The sequence below is a fragment of the Helicoverpa armigera genome, chromosome 13 (assembly GCF_030705265.1).
Source record: "Helicoverpa armigera isolate CAAS_96S chromosome 13, ASM3070526v1, whole genome shotgun sequence".
In the NCBI taxonomy this organism is placed as follows: Eukaryota; Metazoa; Arthropoda; class Insecta; order Lepidoptera; family Noctuidae; genus Helicoverpa; species Helicoverpa armigera.
Window position 1 is genome coordinate 11,746,952 of NC_087132.1, and position 20,327 is coordinate 11,767,278.

General features: G+C 41.9%; 1 protein-coding gene across 1 annotated transcript in view; it reads left to right on the plus strand.

The window, feature by feature from the left end:
- Positions 1-20,327, plus strand: part of LOC110381280 (dynein axonemal heavy chain 2) — a 52,299-nt gene that overhangs the window by 26,192 nt on the left and 5,780 nt on the right. Inside the window, exons 44-73 of the mRNA XM_064037538.1 lie at positions 115-298; positions 866-984; positions 1,435-1,541; positions 1,903-2,064; positions 2,594-2,742; positions 3,254-3,369; positions 3,790-3,942; positions 4,789-4,928; positions 5,317-5,458; positions 6,007-6,188; positions 6,659-6,782; positions 7,108-7,311; positions 8,157-8,261; positions 8,581-8,807; positions 9,126-9,355; positions 9,742-9,896; positions 10,226-10,325; positions 10,633-10,757; positions 11,121-11,343; positions 11,744-11,919; positions 12,294-12,464; positions 12,901-13,100; positions 13,587-13,750; positions 14,249-14,395; positions 15,945-16,090; positions 17,657-17,817; positions 18,258-18,462; positions 18,915-19,100; positions 19,592-19,776; positions 20,137-20,278. Coding sequence (XP_063893608.1) covers positions 115-298; positions 866-984; positions 1,435-1,541; positions 1,903-2,064; positions 2,594-2,742; positions 3,254-3,369; positions 3,790-3,942; positions 4,789-4,928; positions 5,317-5,458; positions 6,007-6,188; positions 6,659-6,782; positions 7,108-7,311; positions 8,157-8,261; positions 8,581-8,807; positions 9,126-9,355; positions 9,742-9,896; positions 10,226-10,325; positions 10,633-10,757; positions 11,121-11,343; positions 11,744-11,919; positions 12,294-12,464; positions 12,901-13,100; positions 13,587-13,750; positions 14,249-14,395; positions 15,945-16,090; positions 17,657-17,817; positions 18,258-18,462; positions 18,915-19,100; positions 19,592-19,776; positions 20,137-20,278 — 4,830 coding nt within the window. The remainder of the gene's footprint in view (positions 1-114; positions 299-865; positions 985-1,434; positions 1,542-1,902; positions 2,065-2,593; positions 2,743-3,253; positions 3,370-3,789; positions 3,943-4,788; positions 4,929-5,316; positions 5,459-6,006; positions 6,189-6,658; positions 6,783-7,107; positions 7,312-8,156; positions 8,262-8,580; positions 8,808-9,125; positions 9,356-9,741; positions 9,897-10,225; positions 10,326-10,632; positions 10,758-11,120; positions 11,344-11,743; positions 11,920-12,293; positions 12,465-12,900; positions 13,101-13,586; positions 13,751-14,248; positions 14,396-15,944; positions 16,091-17,656; positions 17,818-18,257; positions 18,463-18,914; positions 19,101-19,591; positions 19,777-20,136; positions 20,279-20,327) is intronic.

The following is a 20,327-nucleotide window of genomic DNA, read 5'->3' on the forward strand; positions in this document are numbered from 1 at the left end:
AAAATGAGACAAACTTCCACGAGGTAATGATTGACAAACAAATTATCATGCACCTTTTGACGTATCTTATATTTGTCACCAATTACAACACACGCATAATTTGGCCATACCCAGAACATGGTGCTATGCGGCGCAGCAGGCCCGCCGGGCGGGGCGCGGTCGCCACTGCCGGCGCGGCTGCTGTCGTGCTTCCACGCCTTCTACCTGCCCTCGCCCACGCAGCAGCAGCTCGTCAAGATCTTCGGCACCATGCTGGGCCAGCATCTACAGGAGTTCGATGAGGAAACCAAATCTGTTGGTAAGAGGACTGTCCAGAAATTTTGTTTTTTGGATGTCCTGTAGGCGGAAAGAGCTCTTCATGATCTTCGGCACCATGCTGGGACAGCACCTGCAAGAATTCATAGAGAAGACCATGTTATGTTGAAGACTACACTCTTTAGCGGTTCTTAAAACTCCTAAGTTAGGGTGCTTACATAAAGAAGCAGGTTATTGGTACAGAAAAACCTGTACGGGTAGGTACCGATCAGTGCAGGTATAATATTTCAATACAATCCTATTCACTCACTTATAAAGAAACAGGTAAACCTGTTTCTGTTTCAATATGATTGTATTGAAATATTATACCTGCACTGATCGGTACCTACCCGTATAGGTTTGTCTGTACCGGTAACCTGTTTCTTTATGTAAGCACCCTTAGGCAAAAGGCGTACATATTTTTCACGTTTGAGGACTGCAAACTTTGTTCATTTATTCTAGATCATCATTCATTCAGATCATTTCCATATTCGTGGACAGCAACTGGTCTTGATATAATCTTAAATACCAACTTGTAGACACGTTTTTTAATTTATTGATTGACTAACAGGTAAAACGGTGCTGATAGCGACAATAGACATGTTCAACAACATCGTGGCGAAGCTCCTGCCTACCCCCAGCAAGATGCACTACCTGTTCAACTTGAGAGATATCTCCAAGATATTCCAGGTAGGCTGTACAAGGTCATTCTCCTACAAGAATAGTTAATCTATTAGTTCTAGGATATATAGGAGTATCTATGTTTTTTCGTAATTTATAAGTAGATCTTTCGAAACGACCCAACAAGACCCAAAATAACTACCGAGTAGGTACCGAGTACCGAGTATGTAGTTATTTTGGGTGGTTTTGGGAAAAATAATTACTACCGAGTAGGTAGTTATTTTGGGTCTTGTAAATTTATTTGCCAAGGCTTTTCCCAAGCGACGGCTTCCAGTCTAACTGGGTGCAGCTAATTATCAGTGAGTGTTTTAAATGGAGTGATTGCCTATCTGACCTCCTCAACCCAGCTACCAACCGTGCCAAGCGTTGCTTACCCTTGATCTATCGACCCGTGCACATTTACTTAGGTCTTGCAGACTGTTGGTTTTAAAATTGAGATATTGTATATGACATTCTCAGGGTCTCCTGCGAAGCAACAAAGATTACACGAACACCAAGGCGAGATTCCTACGCCTCTGGATACACGAATGCTTCCGAGTGTTCTGCGATCGACTCACGGAAGAGAAGTAAGTTTATAGTCGGTATAACCTTTTTTTGTGACTTATCGTGTAGATATTTCCTATAGAACAATTATTTATTTGATACCTCGTTGGCCGGGCTGCCGAACTCGACTGACTCCCGACTGACTGGGACTAGGCTTCGCTTCCCGGTACCGTCAACATTTGTGTGATGAGCCTGCTGGTTGGCTGTGGTCTGGGTGTTATTATATGCAATGTACTGAACAAAATACCCAAAGTACCGAATTACACACAAGTCATGTATATGTAGATTATCTGTTGTTGGTCGCGGTCATGGGCGTAGCTTACCATGGGACTAGCCGACCGTGTGTGACAGTGTCGATATTTATTTATTAAATATCTCTTCCAGAGACCGCGACTGGTTCATGAACCACATCGGCGACATGCTGGGTAAGCACTTCGAGCTGACCTTCCACGCTCTCTGTCCTTCCAAGAGTCCGCCGCTCTTCGGACACTTCCTCAACCCTTATGAGGTGTATGACGATATGAATGACCCTGATGCGTTGCGCAAGTTAGTACCGATCACTTTCTAAAACATTCCTACAGGGTATACATAAGTAGGAAGTTAGTTTTAGTTCCACGTGCTGTGAAGCCAAGATTCCGCCGTCCAAAACATATGTTATCCAAAAACAAATACATTAATGTATATGTATAAAGACACAAACTGCTGTTGACCACTGTCACAATCAAATATTTTTTCATCTCCTTTATCTGACGCCGTGAAGGTTTACTGCTCGTTTTTTACATTAAGTTTCCAAGCTCGTTACAGCCAGTTTCTTCATCAAACGTAAAAGCCAAAGTAATGTCGTAAAGTAAAAGTAATGGTTAAATTGGTTTTTTCAAGGCAAAACTAATAGAAAAACGAATTTGACCGTTACTTTTACTTTATAACATTACTTTGGCTTTTACGTTTGATGAAGAAACTGGCTGTCAGACTTGAAGACCTGATTACCATTAGATTTTTTGTATAGTCTAATGCCATGAAAGAATGTTGTCCTTCTATAAACTTACAATGGTAACTCACCATCTTTGGTCCTCAGATACATAACAAACCAGATGGAGGAGTACAACAGCTGCCCGGGCGTGGTGAAGATGGACTTGGTGCTGTTCAAGGACGCCATCGAGCACATCTGCCGCATCGTGCGCGTCATCTCGCAGCCGAGGGGCAACATGCTCTGCGTCGGCATCGGTTCGTCACAACACTTATATAATAATAATCATTTACTTCCAGGGTCAGTTGCGGCCATGGCGGTTGTTCTCGAAGGAAAAAAGCCGGCTACGTTTATGTTAAGCGTTCACACCGGAGAATCTCAATCTCGCGGGACGGCAATTCGACTCAACCGAAGATACACAGATCACAAATTGAACCGTGTTTCATGTACTCGCCGAGTGGTGTACTATTTGTAAATGCAGCGCTGGCTGCTGTTTAGTCATATTCATAGCTTTTTTTTATTGACCACCCCTCTACTCCATTTAGCTGGGGTCAGGTCTCCTTGTACCTCTACGCTAGAGTACTTTTTACCATATAGGATGGGTTACATGTGTGGTTTATCATTTACTTGAACTCTTATCAGAGTTATGTGTATGTATGTGTGTTTCGTCGTTACTTGATGCATAAAAATATTCTTCATTTCAAAACCCCTCAATTCTCCCAAAAAACCAAATCACCTCGAGAACGAAATCATTGTATTGAATTCCAGGTGGTTCCGGTCGTACGTGCCTGACTCGTTTGGCGACATACATCTGCGAGTACAATTCTTTCACCGTCGTCGTCACTAAAACGTATGGACTCAAGGACTTTAGAGAGGACTTGAAGGTTAGTACCATTTCCGTGGAAACAGTATCATTCTCTGTTATCTATTTTTATAAATCTTTAAATGGTCTGAACGACGTTAATGAGACCATCTTGTTATGACGAGTTCCACCATATTTTGAAAGGCACTGTAAAGTCGGTTTCAAATTTTTATATCAAGCCAGAAAGTCTGACATACATTGTTACAAAGGAGTATTAGATGGTGCAGGTAACTGGGTTGAAGAGTTCAGATAAATAATCGCTCGATATAAAACACTGGTACTCAGTTGCATCTGGTGAGACTGAAAGCCGACCGCAATATACTTGAGAAAATGCTAGACAAATTATTTAGCAATTTCAGCTGAATCAATCTTTACAATTTCTACCCAAAATAAAAATTCGCTTATAGAAATCCCATTTATAGCAACATCTTCCCATAACCAGATCCTATACACCGGTTGCGGCGTAGACCACAAGAAGACAACGTTCATATTCTCCGACACGCAGATAGCTGACGAATGCTTCACGGAGATCATCAACAACCTGCTCAGCAGCGGGGAGATCACCAACCTTTATAAGCCTGATGAGTTTGAAGATGTAAGTGTTAAACGCCACCAAATCCTTTGTCAATGTGACTGACAAAGTGATTCGAAATAACAACACACTTGTATAATTCTTAGGTTTATTGTTCAACACAATCATAAATAGGCACAACACTTAGTAACACACGCACACAATTATGAGAGCACTTAACTCAACGATGGTCCGAACACGAATGGCCGCTTTTAAGCAGAGTCTGTTATTTTTATAAACGTGATGTTAAGTCAATTGAGAAACTATATTCAACCAAATGTCAAACTTTGCCGGTAGTTGTAATCAAATTAGCGACTATTAATGATTTGAAATAAGGTCAAATGGAATAATTAATTATGTTTGCTTACATAAGTAGTTTCCAAGTAGTCAAATTCAGAACTTTTATTGAGCTGTCAGAAACAGTCGCTTTACACATTGCACTTTACATATTGCATAGCGTTGCAATATGTATGAAAACGCGAGCTATGACGTCACAGATTTTCACGTCAAACTGTATACTTATTTAGCTTATCAATAAAAATATTAAATCAATTATTCCATTAAATGAAAGTCACATTATTTTGAGATGCTTTACGAAATGAATACAACGTAATTTAATTTTGACCTAGTCATCTAACCAATGCCCTGATATCTACGTAAAAATATAAAAGAAAGTCGTGTTATAACTCAAGAATGGCTGGATCGCTAAAGCTGAAAATTGAGAGGTGAGGTAGCTAGGACCAGGGAAACTGACATAGGAGTTTTTGCCATCATCCTGCTACGGCAGCTTATGAGATATCTTGGCACACAGATGAAACCGCGGGCGGAAGCTTGTTTATATAAGGTAACGCTATTTACTCTGCTTTTCAGATAAAGTCAGCTCTAGAGAAACCAATGAAGGCCGCGAACCTGATGCAGACCAACGAGGTGGTGTACCTGTTCCTGCTGGAGAGAGTCAGGAGTAACCTGCACATTGTGCTGTGCTTCAGCCCTATTGGGGAGGAGTTCAGGTATGCTTATGATGAAGGAGTCTGATCGGAGATGGTGGGGAAGTGTGAAAATATTTTTATTTATTTGTAAGGTTACGAAAAACTGTAAGGTGTTGATAAAAGTGGATAGGCGTTAGCTGTATATAAAATAAATAAATAAGCTGTAACAAGAAAAAAAAAACAGTCTTAAGTTGTTCGTATTCAGTTTCCGCGTTTAGGAAGGAAATCGATCGAGAGACTGGGGGCGAAAAAATAAATCTTTTCGTATAGTTTGTTTCTCGTAGACGAATGTGTGTTAATAAAAAGCCATATTTATTATCTTCGTAGTAAACAAATATCTACGATTTGACCCTGGCCATATAGCTGCTTGTTTTGGATATTCATTTTCGAACCCGTTCGTTTATCCCAGGAACCGCATCCGTCAGTACCCAGCTCTGATCAACGCTACGACCACCAACTGGTTCTTGGAGTGGCCGCGAGAAGCGCTGCTGGAGGTGGCCTACCGCTTCCTGCACGGCGTCGAGCTGCTGGCCTCCATCACTGGACCCAGGGTGATTATCAGTAGTTCAACATTAGGATTAGTAGTATTAGTAGCTCAATAAAAGATTGCGAACAGCTTATACAAGAAAAAAATGATTGTATAATATAACTTTTTCGGGGTTACTCCTCTTTTCAACACAGGAAGACTAAAATAAGTGGAATACTTTGTTTTCTTTTCCCTTTTGATGGCGTCAAAATGAGTGAATTGACCGTCAGGACTTCAAAAAACGCTGCTATTCTCAGTTAGTCTGCTCTAGCGATTTCTGTTGGTACAAATAAAGGTTCCATTTCTTCCTTTGAGGTACGGAACCAAACATTTATCTCCACACTCTGTCTCTTTCCTGCTATGCTTCCCACATGGTGGTGGGGTCAGCTTTCCTTATTTTTCTTCTCCAATTCGCTCGCTTCATCCGTAACGTCGCTCTCGGACACCTGGCACTCTTTCAAGTCTTTCGACACTACGTCCCGCCATCTGGTCTTGGGGCGCCCTCTTGTTCTTCGACGATTTATCTCGACACTGTTATTTTTTAAATATCAAAGTCCCTTTATATAATCACAGGTGCGACGTATGGAATCCTTAATCGAAAGCCGCGAAGACATCCTCCGTGCGTCGGTGGCGTCCATCATGTCGCTGATCCATTCGTCCGTGGGCCGCTACTCGCTGAAGATGTGGCAGGAGATGCGTCGGACCAACTACGTCACGCCCACCAACTATCTAGAGCTCGTCGCCGGGTATAAGGAGTGAGTTTTAACTTCGAATTACTTTAAACTACGGAGTAAGGAAAATATATAATGCACGTATGTCAGATGCTTCCATGAAGGTCAAAGGAGTAGGTACGTAACAGATTAGTTGACTCGTAACTGATCCTTTTTTCACCCCAACCGGGCGGGTTCCAATGAAGGCGTATAAGGGCGGAGCTGGTATCGTTCCTCGTTCCCTGAACACCTGCATTTTGGCGCAGTAGTCTCTTACGAGATTTTCAGGTACGAGTTAGTTATTTGACTTATTGTACATTTGTTTGTATAGCTATGTTTATCAAGTCCGAAGTTGGCAACTTCCGGTTCATAATAGACAAAAGACTATGTAATAACGCTACTGTTGCAGTTAAACATCTATAATATGACTTTAGAAAGTAGCATCCTTGACGTAATTTCTTTCTTTTATCGAGTAATTTCCGACAAAGTTTCAATTTTATTAATATTTGCATCAGAATGCTGAAGATGAAACGCTATGAGATAGCTCTGCAAGCCAACAAGCTGCGCAACGGACTCGGCAAGGTGGAGGAGACCACCAAACTCGTCGGACAGATGTCAGAAGAACTCGCCGAGGCACAGGTATGGACCAAACCGACAGAAACGTCATCATCATTATTATCATGGTCGTCATCATCATCATGATCATTGTCATCATCAACCTCATCGTCATTGTCATCATCGTCATCATCATCATTGTCATCATCATCGTCGTTATCATCACCATCATGATTGTCGCCATCGTCATGATCTTCATCGTTATGATCATTATCATCCTCGCCGTCATCATTATCATCGTCGTCATTAACATCATCGTAGGTATTATAATAAACTGGTAAAAAAATCAGGGAGAACCTTTTCTTTTTTAGGAAGTCACAATAACCGGTGTTATTGTCTTATCCCATAGGTCCAAGTGGGCCTCTACACAGAACAGTGCATAGAATACATGGGCGTCATCAATGTACAACAACGCAATGCTGATGAACAGCAGCGCAGTGTCGCAGCCAGGAGTAAGAAGACCATGGAGGAAGAAGTGCAGTGCAAGAAGCTGGCTGATGCCGCCATGAGAGACCTGGCTGCTGCCATGCCGGCACTGGAAGAGGCCATCAAGGTAAGACCTAAGGCTGCAGGGGTTCAGGAGTAAGAAGACCATGGAGGAAGAGGTGCAGTGCAAGAAGCTGGCTGATGCCGCCATGAGGGACCTGGCTGCTGCCATGCCGGCGCTGGAAGAGGCCATCAAGGTAAGACCTAAGGCTGCAGGGGTTCAGGAGTAAGAAGACCATGGAGGAAGAGGTGCAGTGCAAGAAGCTGGCTGATGCCGCCATGAGGGACCTGGCTGCTGCCATGCCGGCGCTGGAAGAGGCCATCAAGGTAAGACCTAAGGCTGCAGGGGTTCAGGAGTAAGAAGACCATGGAGGAAGAGGTGCAGTGCAAGAAGCTGGCTGATGCCGCCCTGATGGACCTGGCTGCTGCCATGCCGGCGCTGGAAGAGGCCATCAAGGTAGAGACCTTATAGGTCAGGAGTTGGAAGACCATGGAGGAAGAGGTGCAGTGCAAGAAGCTGGCTGATGCCGCCATGAGGGACCTGGCCGCTGCCATGCCGGCGCTGGAAGGAGTGGCTCCTTCAAGGTAAAACCTAAGGCTGCAGGGGTTCAAGGGTCGGAGGTTGGAGGTTAGCTGATGCTCAACTCAGTTACCCAGGCAACCCAAAATACCCCTTGGTAAGACTGCGAAAGATGTTAAATGACAACCGGGACCTTCAGTTTAAGGTGCCCTCCGAAACAGTAATTGGTGTCCAAGATATACTCAGAAAGTACATGCAAACATAGAAAAGTTGCATTGGTACATGCCTGACCTGGGATCGAACCCACAGACTTATACTCTAGAGGAGACTTATTCTTTACTACAACTTTTAAATAAATAAATAATAATATAATAGCGCTTAATTTATCGTAGGCTTTGGACGCTTTGAACAAGAAGGACATCACTGAAGTGAAGTCGTACGCGAAGCCGCCGCAGAAGGTCGAGATGGTGTTGGAAGCTGTGCTTATATTGCTTCAGGTAAACACTAAAGAGTATTCCATTATCATCACTGGCTGAAAACTTTGATATACATTTTCTGTTATAGTCCCTCATTTCTCTACACAGATTTCTAAACAACAAACATATTTAATCATATGTACAATAAAAAATAACCTATTAAAAATTATCTAAAACTAAAAAGCAGTGTGTTCAAGCGCTCAGCATTACCTATTTGGATAATCATGCATTTTTTTAAAACATTTTTGCGTACACGGATTTTTACAAACGCACATCTATGTAGATTGAGTATTAAAACCAAAATATTCAGAATCTTACAAGAAAATTAACGAAACTCCAGAAAGAACCAACATGGGCCGAGGCGAAACGCCAGCTTGGCGACCAATACTTCCTAGACCGACTTCGTGACTTCGACAAGGATAACATATCAGATAAGACGCTGAAGAAAATCGGCACTTACACCGTCAAGCCTGACTTCGATCCAGAAATTGTGGGCACTGTGTCTTCGGCTGCAAAGTCTTTATGTCTCTGGGTGAGGGCCATCGAGAAATATGGCAAGATCTTCAAGTGAGTATTATGCTTTTGATATGGTCGTGAGGGGTTTTAAGTGCAGTTTTTGCAATGGACTTAGTATGCAATGCAGGGTTGTGGTGAACGGAGGTCTACTAGTAAACTTTTTAGATATTCAGGCTCCTTTGATCTGGTTAATATTGAAGATCAAACGGCAGTGTTTGTACATATTTCATTCCAAAAAAATTATGGTCATGGTCATCGTTGTTATGTACTTCCGTTTGCGTTTTATTCTTGCGTTTTGATATAACACAGCGAGCTAACCATAATTTAAAATAAAAAAATCTGAAATTAACCTCAATAATCTGACACCAGAATCGTGAAACCCAAGAAGGAGCGTCTAGAAGAAGCCTTAGAATCCCTTCGCATGAAGCAGCAGATCCTGGCAGAAGCTCGTGCCAAGCTGCGCGAGCTCAGCGAGATGATCGCGCGGCTGCAGCGCGAGTATGATGAGAAGGTGGCGCAGAAAGAGGAACTTGAGAGGAGGTCCAGGATGCTGCAGCTCAAGCTGGAGAGGGCGGAGGCGCTGATCACCGGGTTATCTGGTAAGAACCATCACCAACATCTCCCGAGCCTCTGGTCAGACAGGCAGTCGCTCCTTGTAAAATACTGGTACAAAGCTGAATCCGGTGAGACTGGAAGCCGACCCCAACATAGTTGGGAAAAGGCTCGGGAGATGATGATAAGTTAATCCAAAACGAGTTATCTGAAAATTATACCTGACTTGTTTGCACATGCTATTATTATATTTAATGACCTGTCTGCTAAAAATACCGGTTATTCAAAAACCTAATAGATATTGTGCTTGACCGACTTTAAAAAGAAAGGTTACATACCTATTTTCAGAAACGTAACTTCAAAACTCCATGACGAAATTGATGACGATTTTCAATAATGTCTTTCATAACAAATACACTCTCGACTTTCCCAGGTGAGAAGGAACGCTGGGAGATGACAGTGGAACGCCTGGACAAGGAGTTTGACAATCTGCCTGGCGACTGTCTGATCGCCACTGGCTTCGTGGCCTATCTCGGACCATTCGTGTCGGAGTATAGAGAAGCTCTTATGGACGACTGGTTCTTAGAGGTAAGAAAGTTTTTTGTGTGTCATTCATAATCAGCGTTTTATTGCCCCCTTGCAAGTTAGCAGCGTGACGGAGTGTCAGACGCTTATTGACTATAACCCACTATGTTCCTTCTGAAGCCTTTTATCTACCGGGGCCGCGGTAACTCTTTCGAACAATCTCGCAGCGCCGACAGGTCAATATAAGGAAATACTATTGTGTATGACCCAAATGCCTTTCGAAAATCATAATTTCGATTTCTTAGTATGTTTGCGTGTCGTTAATTTTTTAATTGGAATAAGCCTGTACTTCCCCGTGTGGCCCCGAATATTAATACTGATCTACACTATAGGTGTGTAACGAATCTCTGCCGGTGACTATGGATCTTAGCATGAAGAAGTTCTTGTTGGATGATGCCACGCTAAGAGATTGGAATTACATGGGATTGCCTGGTTAGCTCGACACAACATCTATGTGGAGTTATTTTAGTTACATTTAACCTAAAGCCAAAAATATCCATACCTAATGTCGAAAATTATTTCCCAGTCATTTATTTCGTACTTTTAGTAGCAAGGGATATTAAGTTTGGAGCCTTACACTAGCAAAAATGTTGCCGGAAACGGCATTTTCCGTTGAGAGATGTTGTCATTTTTATGGTTTATTTCCTAACGCCCCATTATTCATCTGTATTTTTTTTTCTTTGTTGATCTCGGCTTAGGACCACTTCCAGATATCAATAGAATTTCCCTCATTTTGCAGACGACAACTTCAGCGCTGAAAACGGCATCATAGTAGTCCGCGCGACTCGCTGGCCTCTAGCAGTGGACCCGCAGGGACAGGCACTCATATGGATCTCTCGGCTCGAGGAGAAGAACGGCATACAGGTCTGCTGTAGTTCCACTATTTTACTATTCTACTATACGGCTAGGCTGTATGTTGATGTCTAGCACTAGAACGGCATTACAGTTTTTCGCTCGACTCTACGACGAAAACGGCTTATTATGATGGTAGTTTTACATTGAGATCAACTAGCAAGAGAATTTAGAGGAAACAGATTCTTATAATTTTGCCTTGATTATGTAATGTAATTTTTGAATGCTAAATATACAACTGCAGAGGTCATAGGCAGTAATAGAGTCAGACATATACATGACAGTAGATTTATTTATCTTCTTAATAAATAAAAAAAACAATACATCGTATATCATCCATATTGCTCCTACAAATAAATAAAATCTCCCCCACAGGTGGTAGATTTCGGTCAGCCGAATTACCTGCGAATAATGGAGACTTGCCTCTCTGAAGGGAAGCCCATCCTGATACAGAATGTTGGCGAAGTTCTAGATCCTTCCATTGCTCCTATCTTGGAGAAGGCGATAGTAACTATCGGTGCTTCCAAGGTCATCAAGTTTAATGACAAGATGGTGTCCTACCATCCGGACTTCCATCTTTATTTGACTACTAAGTTGGGTGAGTGATAGCAAAATATTTACAGAAACATACTAACACACAGTTTCACGTCTATTGTCATATCTTAGTGGGTGGTCAGTGTCTCCTGTGTGTGAGAGAATCCAGTGTAATAAATTTTTGATCGCTTGGCGCTTTCGATCCGGGGACAGTGGATCATCTTGCTGTTGTGTTTTGGAAAACACAATAAACAAATCATTTGAACATCTTTGGCAGCCGTTAGGCAGAGGTAGTCAACCAGTATTATCAAGCGGTATCAGGTTGCTCGGATTAACTGGGTTAAGGAGGTCAGTCGCTCCAAGTAAAGCTCTGGTAATCAGCTGCATCCGGCTGGACTGGAAGCCAATCCCAACATAGTTGGGTTAGGCTAGGCAGGTGATGATCTATTTTATTGGACCTACAGGCAACCCAGTATACACCCCGGAAACCCTAACAAAGACGACGATGGTGAACTTCGCGGTGAAGGAGCAGGGCCTGACGGCGCAGCTGCTGGGCATCGTGGTGCGCAAGGAGCGGCCGCAGCTCGAACAGATGAAGGACACGCTCGTGCTCTCCATCGCGCACAACAAGAAAGTGCTCGTGAGTAACACGAATACACTCACTCCACAGACCCTCACGAGGACGACCATGGTCAACAAAGCGGTGAAGGAGCAAAGGCAAGAGGTTCTTCCAAATTGAACCCTTTGAACAGATTTTTTGGTTTAATAATTTCTGTTTAGACTTCAAAAGAGATTGAAACAGGAAAGAATATATTAATTTTTACTTACTGAAACCTTTCAAATGCTTGTTGCAATAACTGTTTCACACAATTCCTAAAAAAAACAGAGTATTACACATATATATTTATTATACTTAAGAAAGTTGTTGTCTGTACATAAGCAGAGAAAAACGACAAACAACTTTCTTTCTCTCATCTCCTCTCTATGACTTACATCATAACATCCTCATCCCAGGTTGATTTAGAAAACGACCTGCTCCGCATAATGTACGAGTCCCAGGTGCCTCTCCTGGAGAACGAGGAGTTGTTCCTCACGCTGCAGACGTCACAGCGCACTTCGCTGGACGTCAAGGAGGCGCTGATTACCTCACAGGTCACGGAGAAGGAGATCGATACGGCTAGAGCGGTAAGTATTGGGCTTGTGTTAAAATTTCTATCAAACAAGTACCTATTTTACTATATAAAATTTTAAATGTATACCAAAATGGATAAATGCTTAGCAAATTGTTTCTCCGAAGTTAATTTCAGACCAAATATTATCTATAAATAAATGTTAACAAATTCTATTTCAATTTTGTGTGGAAGGTCATGAAGTATTTCCAGTATAAGTTGTTATGTTGTTCCAGTATTATGTTAACAAAAATTTGAACAAAAGTTTCAACTGTCTAACTATAACGGTTCATGATTTTCAGCGTGGTGACGGACGTATCAACAGAGCGAAATCCTAGTATTATTTACTTATTCCTTTATTTCTGGCAACTATGGCCCATAGGAAATAGGGTCCCGTTTTACCCTCTCGACACGGGAACCTAAAAATAACTAAATTCTCAATTCTCTTTTAGGGCTACGTCCCAGTAGCAGTTCGGGCTTCCGTGCTATTCTTCGCATTGAACGACTTATCGCGCATCGACCCAATGTACCAGTTCTCTTTGGACGCCTACATCGATCTGTTCACGTACTCTATAGACCGAAGCCCTAAGGCCGGGGAGCTTGAAGACAGGATTAATAACCTGAATGAGTTTCATACTTATGCTGTTTATAAGTGAGTATGAGGAAGCTATTCTGACATTATGATCTGCGTAGCTTTTTGTTGGGGTCGGCTTCCAGTGTAACCGGATGAAGATGAGCACTAGTGTTTTATATGAAGCGACTGCCCTCTTGGTAACTCCTAAACACTGGTTGTCAGACTTACCAGACTGAAACCCCTTGAAGCATACACAAAGATGATCATCTTACAGAGAACACTGATCATAAGTCTTTATTTTCATAAGCGTCCTTTATTTTTATCCGACTTCGATAGAAAAGGAGGTACTTAGTTTGACCTGTATTTAAGTTTGTTTTAATTCTGTTTTCATAGTATTACTCTCGAGTTTTTTTATTTGACTTCAAAAAGACATTGCCAAATTTTATAATCGCTTATAATTAATTCGAGAATTTGTAACTTTTACTTTAATTCTGTTCGTTGAAATACGAATACTAGTCTTACTATTAATTTTTACTCGTTCCTTAAATTTTCTATTCCTTGTAGAAACACATGTCGCGCTCTATTCGAACGTCACAAGCTCCTGCTATCGTTCCACATCGTGTCCCGCATCCTGTTCCAAATGGGCAAGATGTCCCGCAACGAGTACATGTTCCTGCTCAAGGGGGGCGTCGTACTGGACAGATCCGAACAGCCTGATAATCCTACTAGTGAGTATAATAATGGCGTTCAAGACCGATTTCGGCCACGGCTGCTGTTCTCATATAAGGAGACCAGCCAACATATTATAGTGCACGAGCATTTGCTTGGACAGAGGTGCACTCACTATTCCTTCACTCTCATAGCGCGATTTGACGACAATCCGACAACACTGGAGAGTGATTACAAGCAGATGTACGGGTGTACGGGAGTATCAATCACCAACTTCCAGACCTATGTATTTTCTTTTCATTTAACGTTCTATGTCCTAACTAAAATAAAGTAAAAACCGTTAGTGACTATTGGATTTTCTTTATAAATTTTGTTCCAGTTACTAGATTTTATATTTTTTGAGTTCTCCTCAACCCAAACCTCATAATACCCGCTTTATTAAAACCATACACACCCAACTGTAATTGAATTCGTTATGCATATCTTATTTTAAATGAACTGTACAGTTTTTATAAGACAATAAACTTCTTTAAACCGACCTACGTTTCTTCTCATAGACTGGATGCCAGACGACTGCTGGGACAACATCACGGAGATGGACAAGCTGCCGGGCTTCCACGGCATCGTGGACGTCTTCGAGAGCCTCAGCAAGGAGTGGAAGGACTGGTATCTGCATCCTGAGCCGGAGTCACAGCCGCTTATTGGTGAGAGAGTAATGCCCAAATTCACTGACGAAAATATGCGTCAGTTTTATTAAAATAACTGTGGCCTATGGACTTTCATCTTAAATTATCAAAGAAGTAATCAGTTGGTGTATTATATCCATGATAATGATGCTTATGTTGTTGGTGAAAAATCGGCCTGAATCTGTTTAGGTAACTTCGCTTTGGACTAGTTGGTATAAGGTCATTTGACCCTGAAACATAAGTGGCTTCAGAAAGAACAATACAATACTACACGGAAAGTCTGACGTTGTCTTTCGATTCACCTACCACCACCTCTAAATAGAGAGGTGTTATTTTAAGATTTTCTATTTGAAAAAATTAAATTATAAATTAAAAAAAACCCCCGACCCAAAAACGTACCTACGCAATAATTATGACAAAAGGTTAAAAACGCTAAACCCTATAAAAAACAAAAAATAACTTTTAACACTACGTAAACTAAATTTTGTCGTGTCGGGGGACCGCTCTAATTCATTACTTTAGATACGTGTTTTTTTTTAAACGAATGTTGTAATTAGGTAGGTATCATTTGATTTATGTAAGTATTTATGAAGGTAAAAAGCGGTCCCCCGACACGTCAAAATTTAGTTTACGTAGTGTTAAAAGTTATTTTTTGTTTTTTATAGGGTTTAGCGTTTTTAACCTTTTGTCATAATTATTGCGTAGGTACGTTTTTGGGTCGGGGGTTTTTTTTAATTTATAATTTAATTTTATTTCATGCTTTTTAAAGGAGCTCCTTAATTTTTCCTTCTTTCATTTAATTTATTTTATCTTAAGATGGGGTCGCTATATGCGATCTCGGCCAAAGGAAGCTGTTTAACAATTCTCATGACAAACTGGCTCTGGGAGAATTGCACAGATTGAGAAACAATAAAGATTAACACTTTGGACATTCTAGATTTTCAGCAAAAGTATAAATCGGTTTATCCATTTCATTCCGGCATTCCAGGGTTTCATCCACCACATCCCATTTCCAGCATCAGGTTCTCGTCAATCAGAAACATGAAGAGAACTCGTCAAGACAAATTCAACGAGCCCAAACTCGATGGGTTTACTAAAAGGCAGTTCAGGGTTACGTCTCCTACCTTCGTGCCCTAACAGCAGACCAGCTCAGTGGTTCCAAAAGACATTAGTGTTTCAAATTTCAGATCCCACATATACTTGCAAGTAAACTGAGCGTGTAACATTCCTATCACATCTAGCAAACGAGCTGATGACCTTGAAGACCTGAACCGATTTCCACCAAACATAGCTAAGAACACTCCCGACTGACATACCTTTTAAACAAAAAAAACCGCATTACAATCGGATCATCCGTTTGGGAGCTACGATGCCACATACACACACACACACACACACACACACACACACACAGACACGTCAAACTTATAACACCCCGTCGTTTTTGCGTCGGGGGTTAAAAAACGGTAACGGACTTATAAGCATAAATGTATCTATCTATATAAAAAAATAACTCGATAATTTTGACAAAAACTAAAGTTAAGGTTTCTCTCTCTTATGTCCCCAGGTGATTGGAACGACATCTGCAGCGACTTCCAGAAGATCCTGTTCATCCGCTCGCTGCGCGTGGACCGCGTGTCTGCCTGCATCACCACCTTCATCATCAATGTGCTGGGGCCTAGATATGTGGAGCCGCCCGTACTGGATATTAGGGTAAGTTGAACTAGCCCTCCCCACGGCCTGCCGTAAGGTGGGCAGTCACCGGTGGGGGACTGGACGCCATAAATTTCCAGACCCCCTCCATTCAGGCGAGGTCGGAGTGCCGCTGGGCCTTTTAGTGGGTCCCACATTCCCCTCTCCCGTCCCCTTTGTTACGCAGACAAAACTCTATGGAAGTCTGTGTGAAGTTGGTATAATTATCGGCACGAATCTTGAGCTCTGACCTTCACCTGCGCAGAACTAATTTATTGGGTCCCTTTTGTGATATGAAGTGAGGCGCGGGGGCGGGCTAAAGTGGTGATTGGCCCGCAGTGCATCGCGTCATAGCCGTCACTCTTGATTAGTTCTTTGCTAATAAATCATTTCTGCGCAGATGTAGGTCAGAGCCAGGCCCGCCGCTAGCTGTTTGTTCGCCCGCGTGCAAAACTGATTATGTCGCCCTACGACTACATGCGTTTTGACAAAAAATATATAAGGGGGGGGGGATCCAGGGGGTTCCCCCCCGCCCATTCATATCCATCTTACTTGTCCAACAGAAAAAAACATGTACATGCACCGCTCTGATTGCAGAAAACCCACCTACTTTTGGATAAATAAATATTGCAATACATAACATACATTACACATAACTTTTTATTTACTTGAAATGCTCAGAGTAACCAAGCAGTCCTGGGTTAGCCCATAAGCAAACTAAGCAATTAATAAGGGCATTATTAGCAAGCAATTGCTTAGGGCATCAATGCAGTGCAATCATTACCCAAGTGGCCTCTATGTATTGAAAGATTGTGATTAACTTAAACTAACGCACTTAAATATCAATAACAATGTTTAAAGTCAGTAAAATATGTTATTTGGTGGATTTCCCGTTGAAAAGTCAACTTATAAGATACATTTGTTATGTAAGGAAGCGCGAGCGGAGCGAGCGCGAAAATTTTTTAGTCTAAGGACACAAAACAAATAAAAACTACTGTAAATTAACAAAGCAAAGTCAAAAAGTAAGATATGCACAGAAGTGAAGTGCAAAAGCCGCGAGCGAAGCGAGCGCGATTTTTTCTTTAGAGTTTTCATGAAGTAAACATATCATAAAAAGCCATAACGGACGTGCGCGAAAAATGTTTTTCCGGAATTGAATGCCTCAACATTGGCTTAATTTTGCCGCCCCCTAAATAGCATTTGCTCCACGCTACGCCACTGGTTGATCTTAAATCGTTTTTAAGAATCTTTAATTTTGTAAATGTCCTTTCAACAGATGTACCTACCTAACTGAAACCGGCAGTGTAAGTAATATTCTTAGCGCTATTGCTGTGTTCGGAAATATTGAAATCAAATCATTAGTAGATATTGTATTTTTTAAATATTACGTGATAACTCGCTAGATTTGCCGCCCCCTAGGACGTGCCGCCCGCGTGCTGTGCACGCGCTGCACGCCCGCTTACGGCGGGCCTGGTCAGAGCTCAAGATTCGTGCCGATAACTATGTTGTGTGGAACCCCCATAAACACCAGTATACAGAGCTATAGCTAGAGCTTCACAACACACATGACCTGCTACTACCCTCCAGGCTGCCTGGGAGGAGTCGTCGTGGAAGACGTCTCTGCTGTTCGTGCTGTCTCCGGGCGTGGACCCCACGGCGGCGCTCATACAGCTCGCGCAGGACGTCAAGATGTTCGACCGCTTCGCCTCGCTGTCGCTGGGGCAGGGACAGGCGCCCACTGCTACCAGGTACTCACTAATATTAAATATGAGACCGTATATAGCAAGATACCTGGTAGCCGACAACGATCTATTAGCTCTCGCCTATTTTACTAAATATAATAAAGAGGATAATTTTTTTGTTCATTTGTAAAACTATAGAACCGATATGAAACATTATTTCACGGCTAGGAGCTAGACTATCCTTAAGTAACATAGTAACATATTTTGTCCGAGTAAAGAAATTAGTTCCACGGGAAACTCACATTTCGTTTAAATGGATTAACAAAAATAAAAGAAAGAAAAATAATTTATTCTGCGTAGGTACTCGTAAGTGCCCACATAGATGCATTACCTATATTCTTTCCCTAATGATATTCGATAGAGAATATTCTATTTTTTTTTTGCATGCATATATGAGTATATTATAAGTAGCTAAAGGTATTTCCTTTGTACCTGTCTGTAACCAGGATGCTATCACACGGCATGAAGGAAGGTGGATGGGTATTCCTCGCGAACTGCCACTTAGCATGCGAGTGGCTGGGCTCGCTCCGAGGCCTGGACAACCCTAAGATACACCCGCGGTTCCGGCTGTGGCTGTCCTCCATGCCTGATGACAAGTTCCCTCTCAATATGCTGCAGAGGAGCATCAAGATGACCACTGAACCGCCACAGGTAAGTTAACAAAAAAAAAAAAAAAACCTAAACGGGCCTTTGTAGACTCTTAGGAAAAGTGACACATTAGAAGAAATGGCGAAAATCTTCATGGAAATTCTTCAACTGAGACAGTTATTCGACGTAATGTCATGCAGAAATATTTTTTTTTGGGATAGGAAATCTTCAAATCACTGTAGGCAAATAGAGAGAAATCGGACTTACTGATCTTAAGCTTGTAGCGAACTGATACTCACCCATGTACCATTGTACCATACCAGTAAAAAAAGCAAGAATTAGGTATAAGGTCAAATACCATACTTACATATCGTTCAACCATTTCTTCTTCCCAGAAAACACATAGGAAGTGGTGTAGGGTGGACGTTTTGTGGGCTGTCTTTTATAAATTAGACCTTCAAAAATTGCTGATTTTCAACCTACTTTAAATAAAAAAATGACTTGTTATCTACCAGGGTCTAAAAGGCAACTTGGTCCGTCTATTCGCGAACATCAACGAGGACAAGTTTGATGAAGCCACTCCCAAGTACCGCCGGCTACTGTTTTGCGTGTCGTTCTTCCACTGCACTCTGATTGCACGGAAGAGGTTCCGGCAGTTGGGGTACAATGCTGTTTATAGCTTCAATGATGCGGATTTTGATGTGAGTTTTTGTGTTTATTTGTGTAGTGAGTTGTGGCATTTATTAGCAAAGAGATTAGTTATAAATAGTTTAGGGTTCTTCTAGACTTCTAGATTATTTCGTATAATCAGGTTTCTTAACTGTGTTTTCTTTAACCTATCCGTTGTTTTGAGATTTGGTTTGTCACAATTTATATTGACTGAATATCAAAATTCAATGAAAAATCTACGTATATATAGCCTATAAAAATCCACCCTTAGCCCCGGCAAGTAAATAGTATGGTATATACATTTTGGCTTATGACTTATCAAATTCCGAATTGCCTTTTTGTTGAAGTTGAGTTATCATGTGTAAAAGAAATAAGTGAAAGGTACGACTGGAAACTGAGAATAGGTAGATACAGCTGTTATAACAAGACTCCAGGATATACATTCAGTGTTTATATTTTGCAAAGTAATACAATAACATTCAAAACTTCCTAAAGTAAAACAATCTCCGGCAATATCCTCCAGGTATCAGACAATCTTCTAGCGAATTATCTAGAAGAATACGAAGAGGTACCGTGGGACGCTCTCCGGTACTTGTTCGCCATCATCAACTACGGCGGACACATTACCGACGACTGGGACAAGCGCGTGCTTATAGCTTATATCAACCAGTTCTTCAATGAGGATGCCCTTGAAACACCCTTCTACAGGTCAGTGCGGATAGATTGTGGGAAGTGGTTTAGGGATTTTAACGTATTTTGGTTTAGGGATTGAAGAAATCTGCCTATAACGAAGTGATGTCCAATTTCCTAGGTACGAAGCAAAATTCTGTCATTAGATAAATATTCTCTCACTGTTACACATCCGTTACGTTCTCACCCGGTTGAGAACAGGCTATCTTGATTATGATGGTGGTATCCTAGTTCCCCCTAGCCATCCATTATTAGGGACGCGTGCAAAAGTTTATTCCGTTTCTTTCAATCTTGAGCAGCAAATTCGATGTCCTCTCTTGAGAAAGCCTCCACGTCGTCTTACTTACGTTCTCGGAAGTAAAACTATCCTGTATTTAGGCTGTCGTCGATCCCGGCGTACCACATCCCGCGGGACGGGTCGCTGGAGTCGTACCGCGACTTCCTGGACCTGCTGCCGGCGTACGAGCGCGCCGAGTCCGTCGGCCAGCACGCCTCCGCCGACGTCGCCACGCTCGCACAGGTACCAATCAAATCGTTCTTCAAACTTGGCTGTAAAACACCACTTTTCG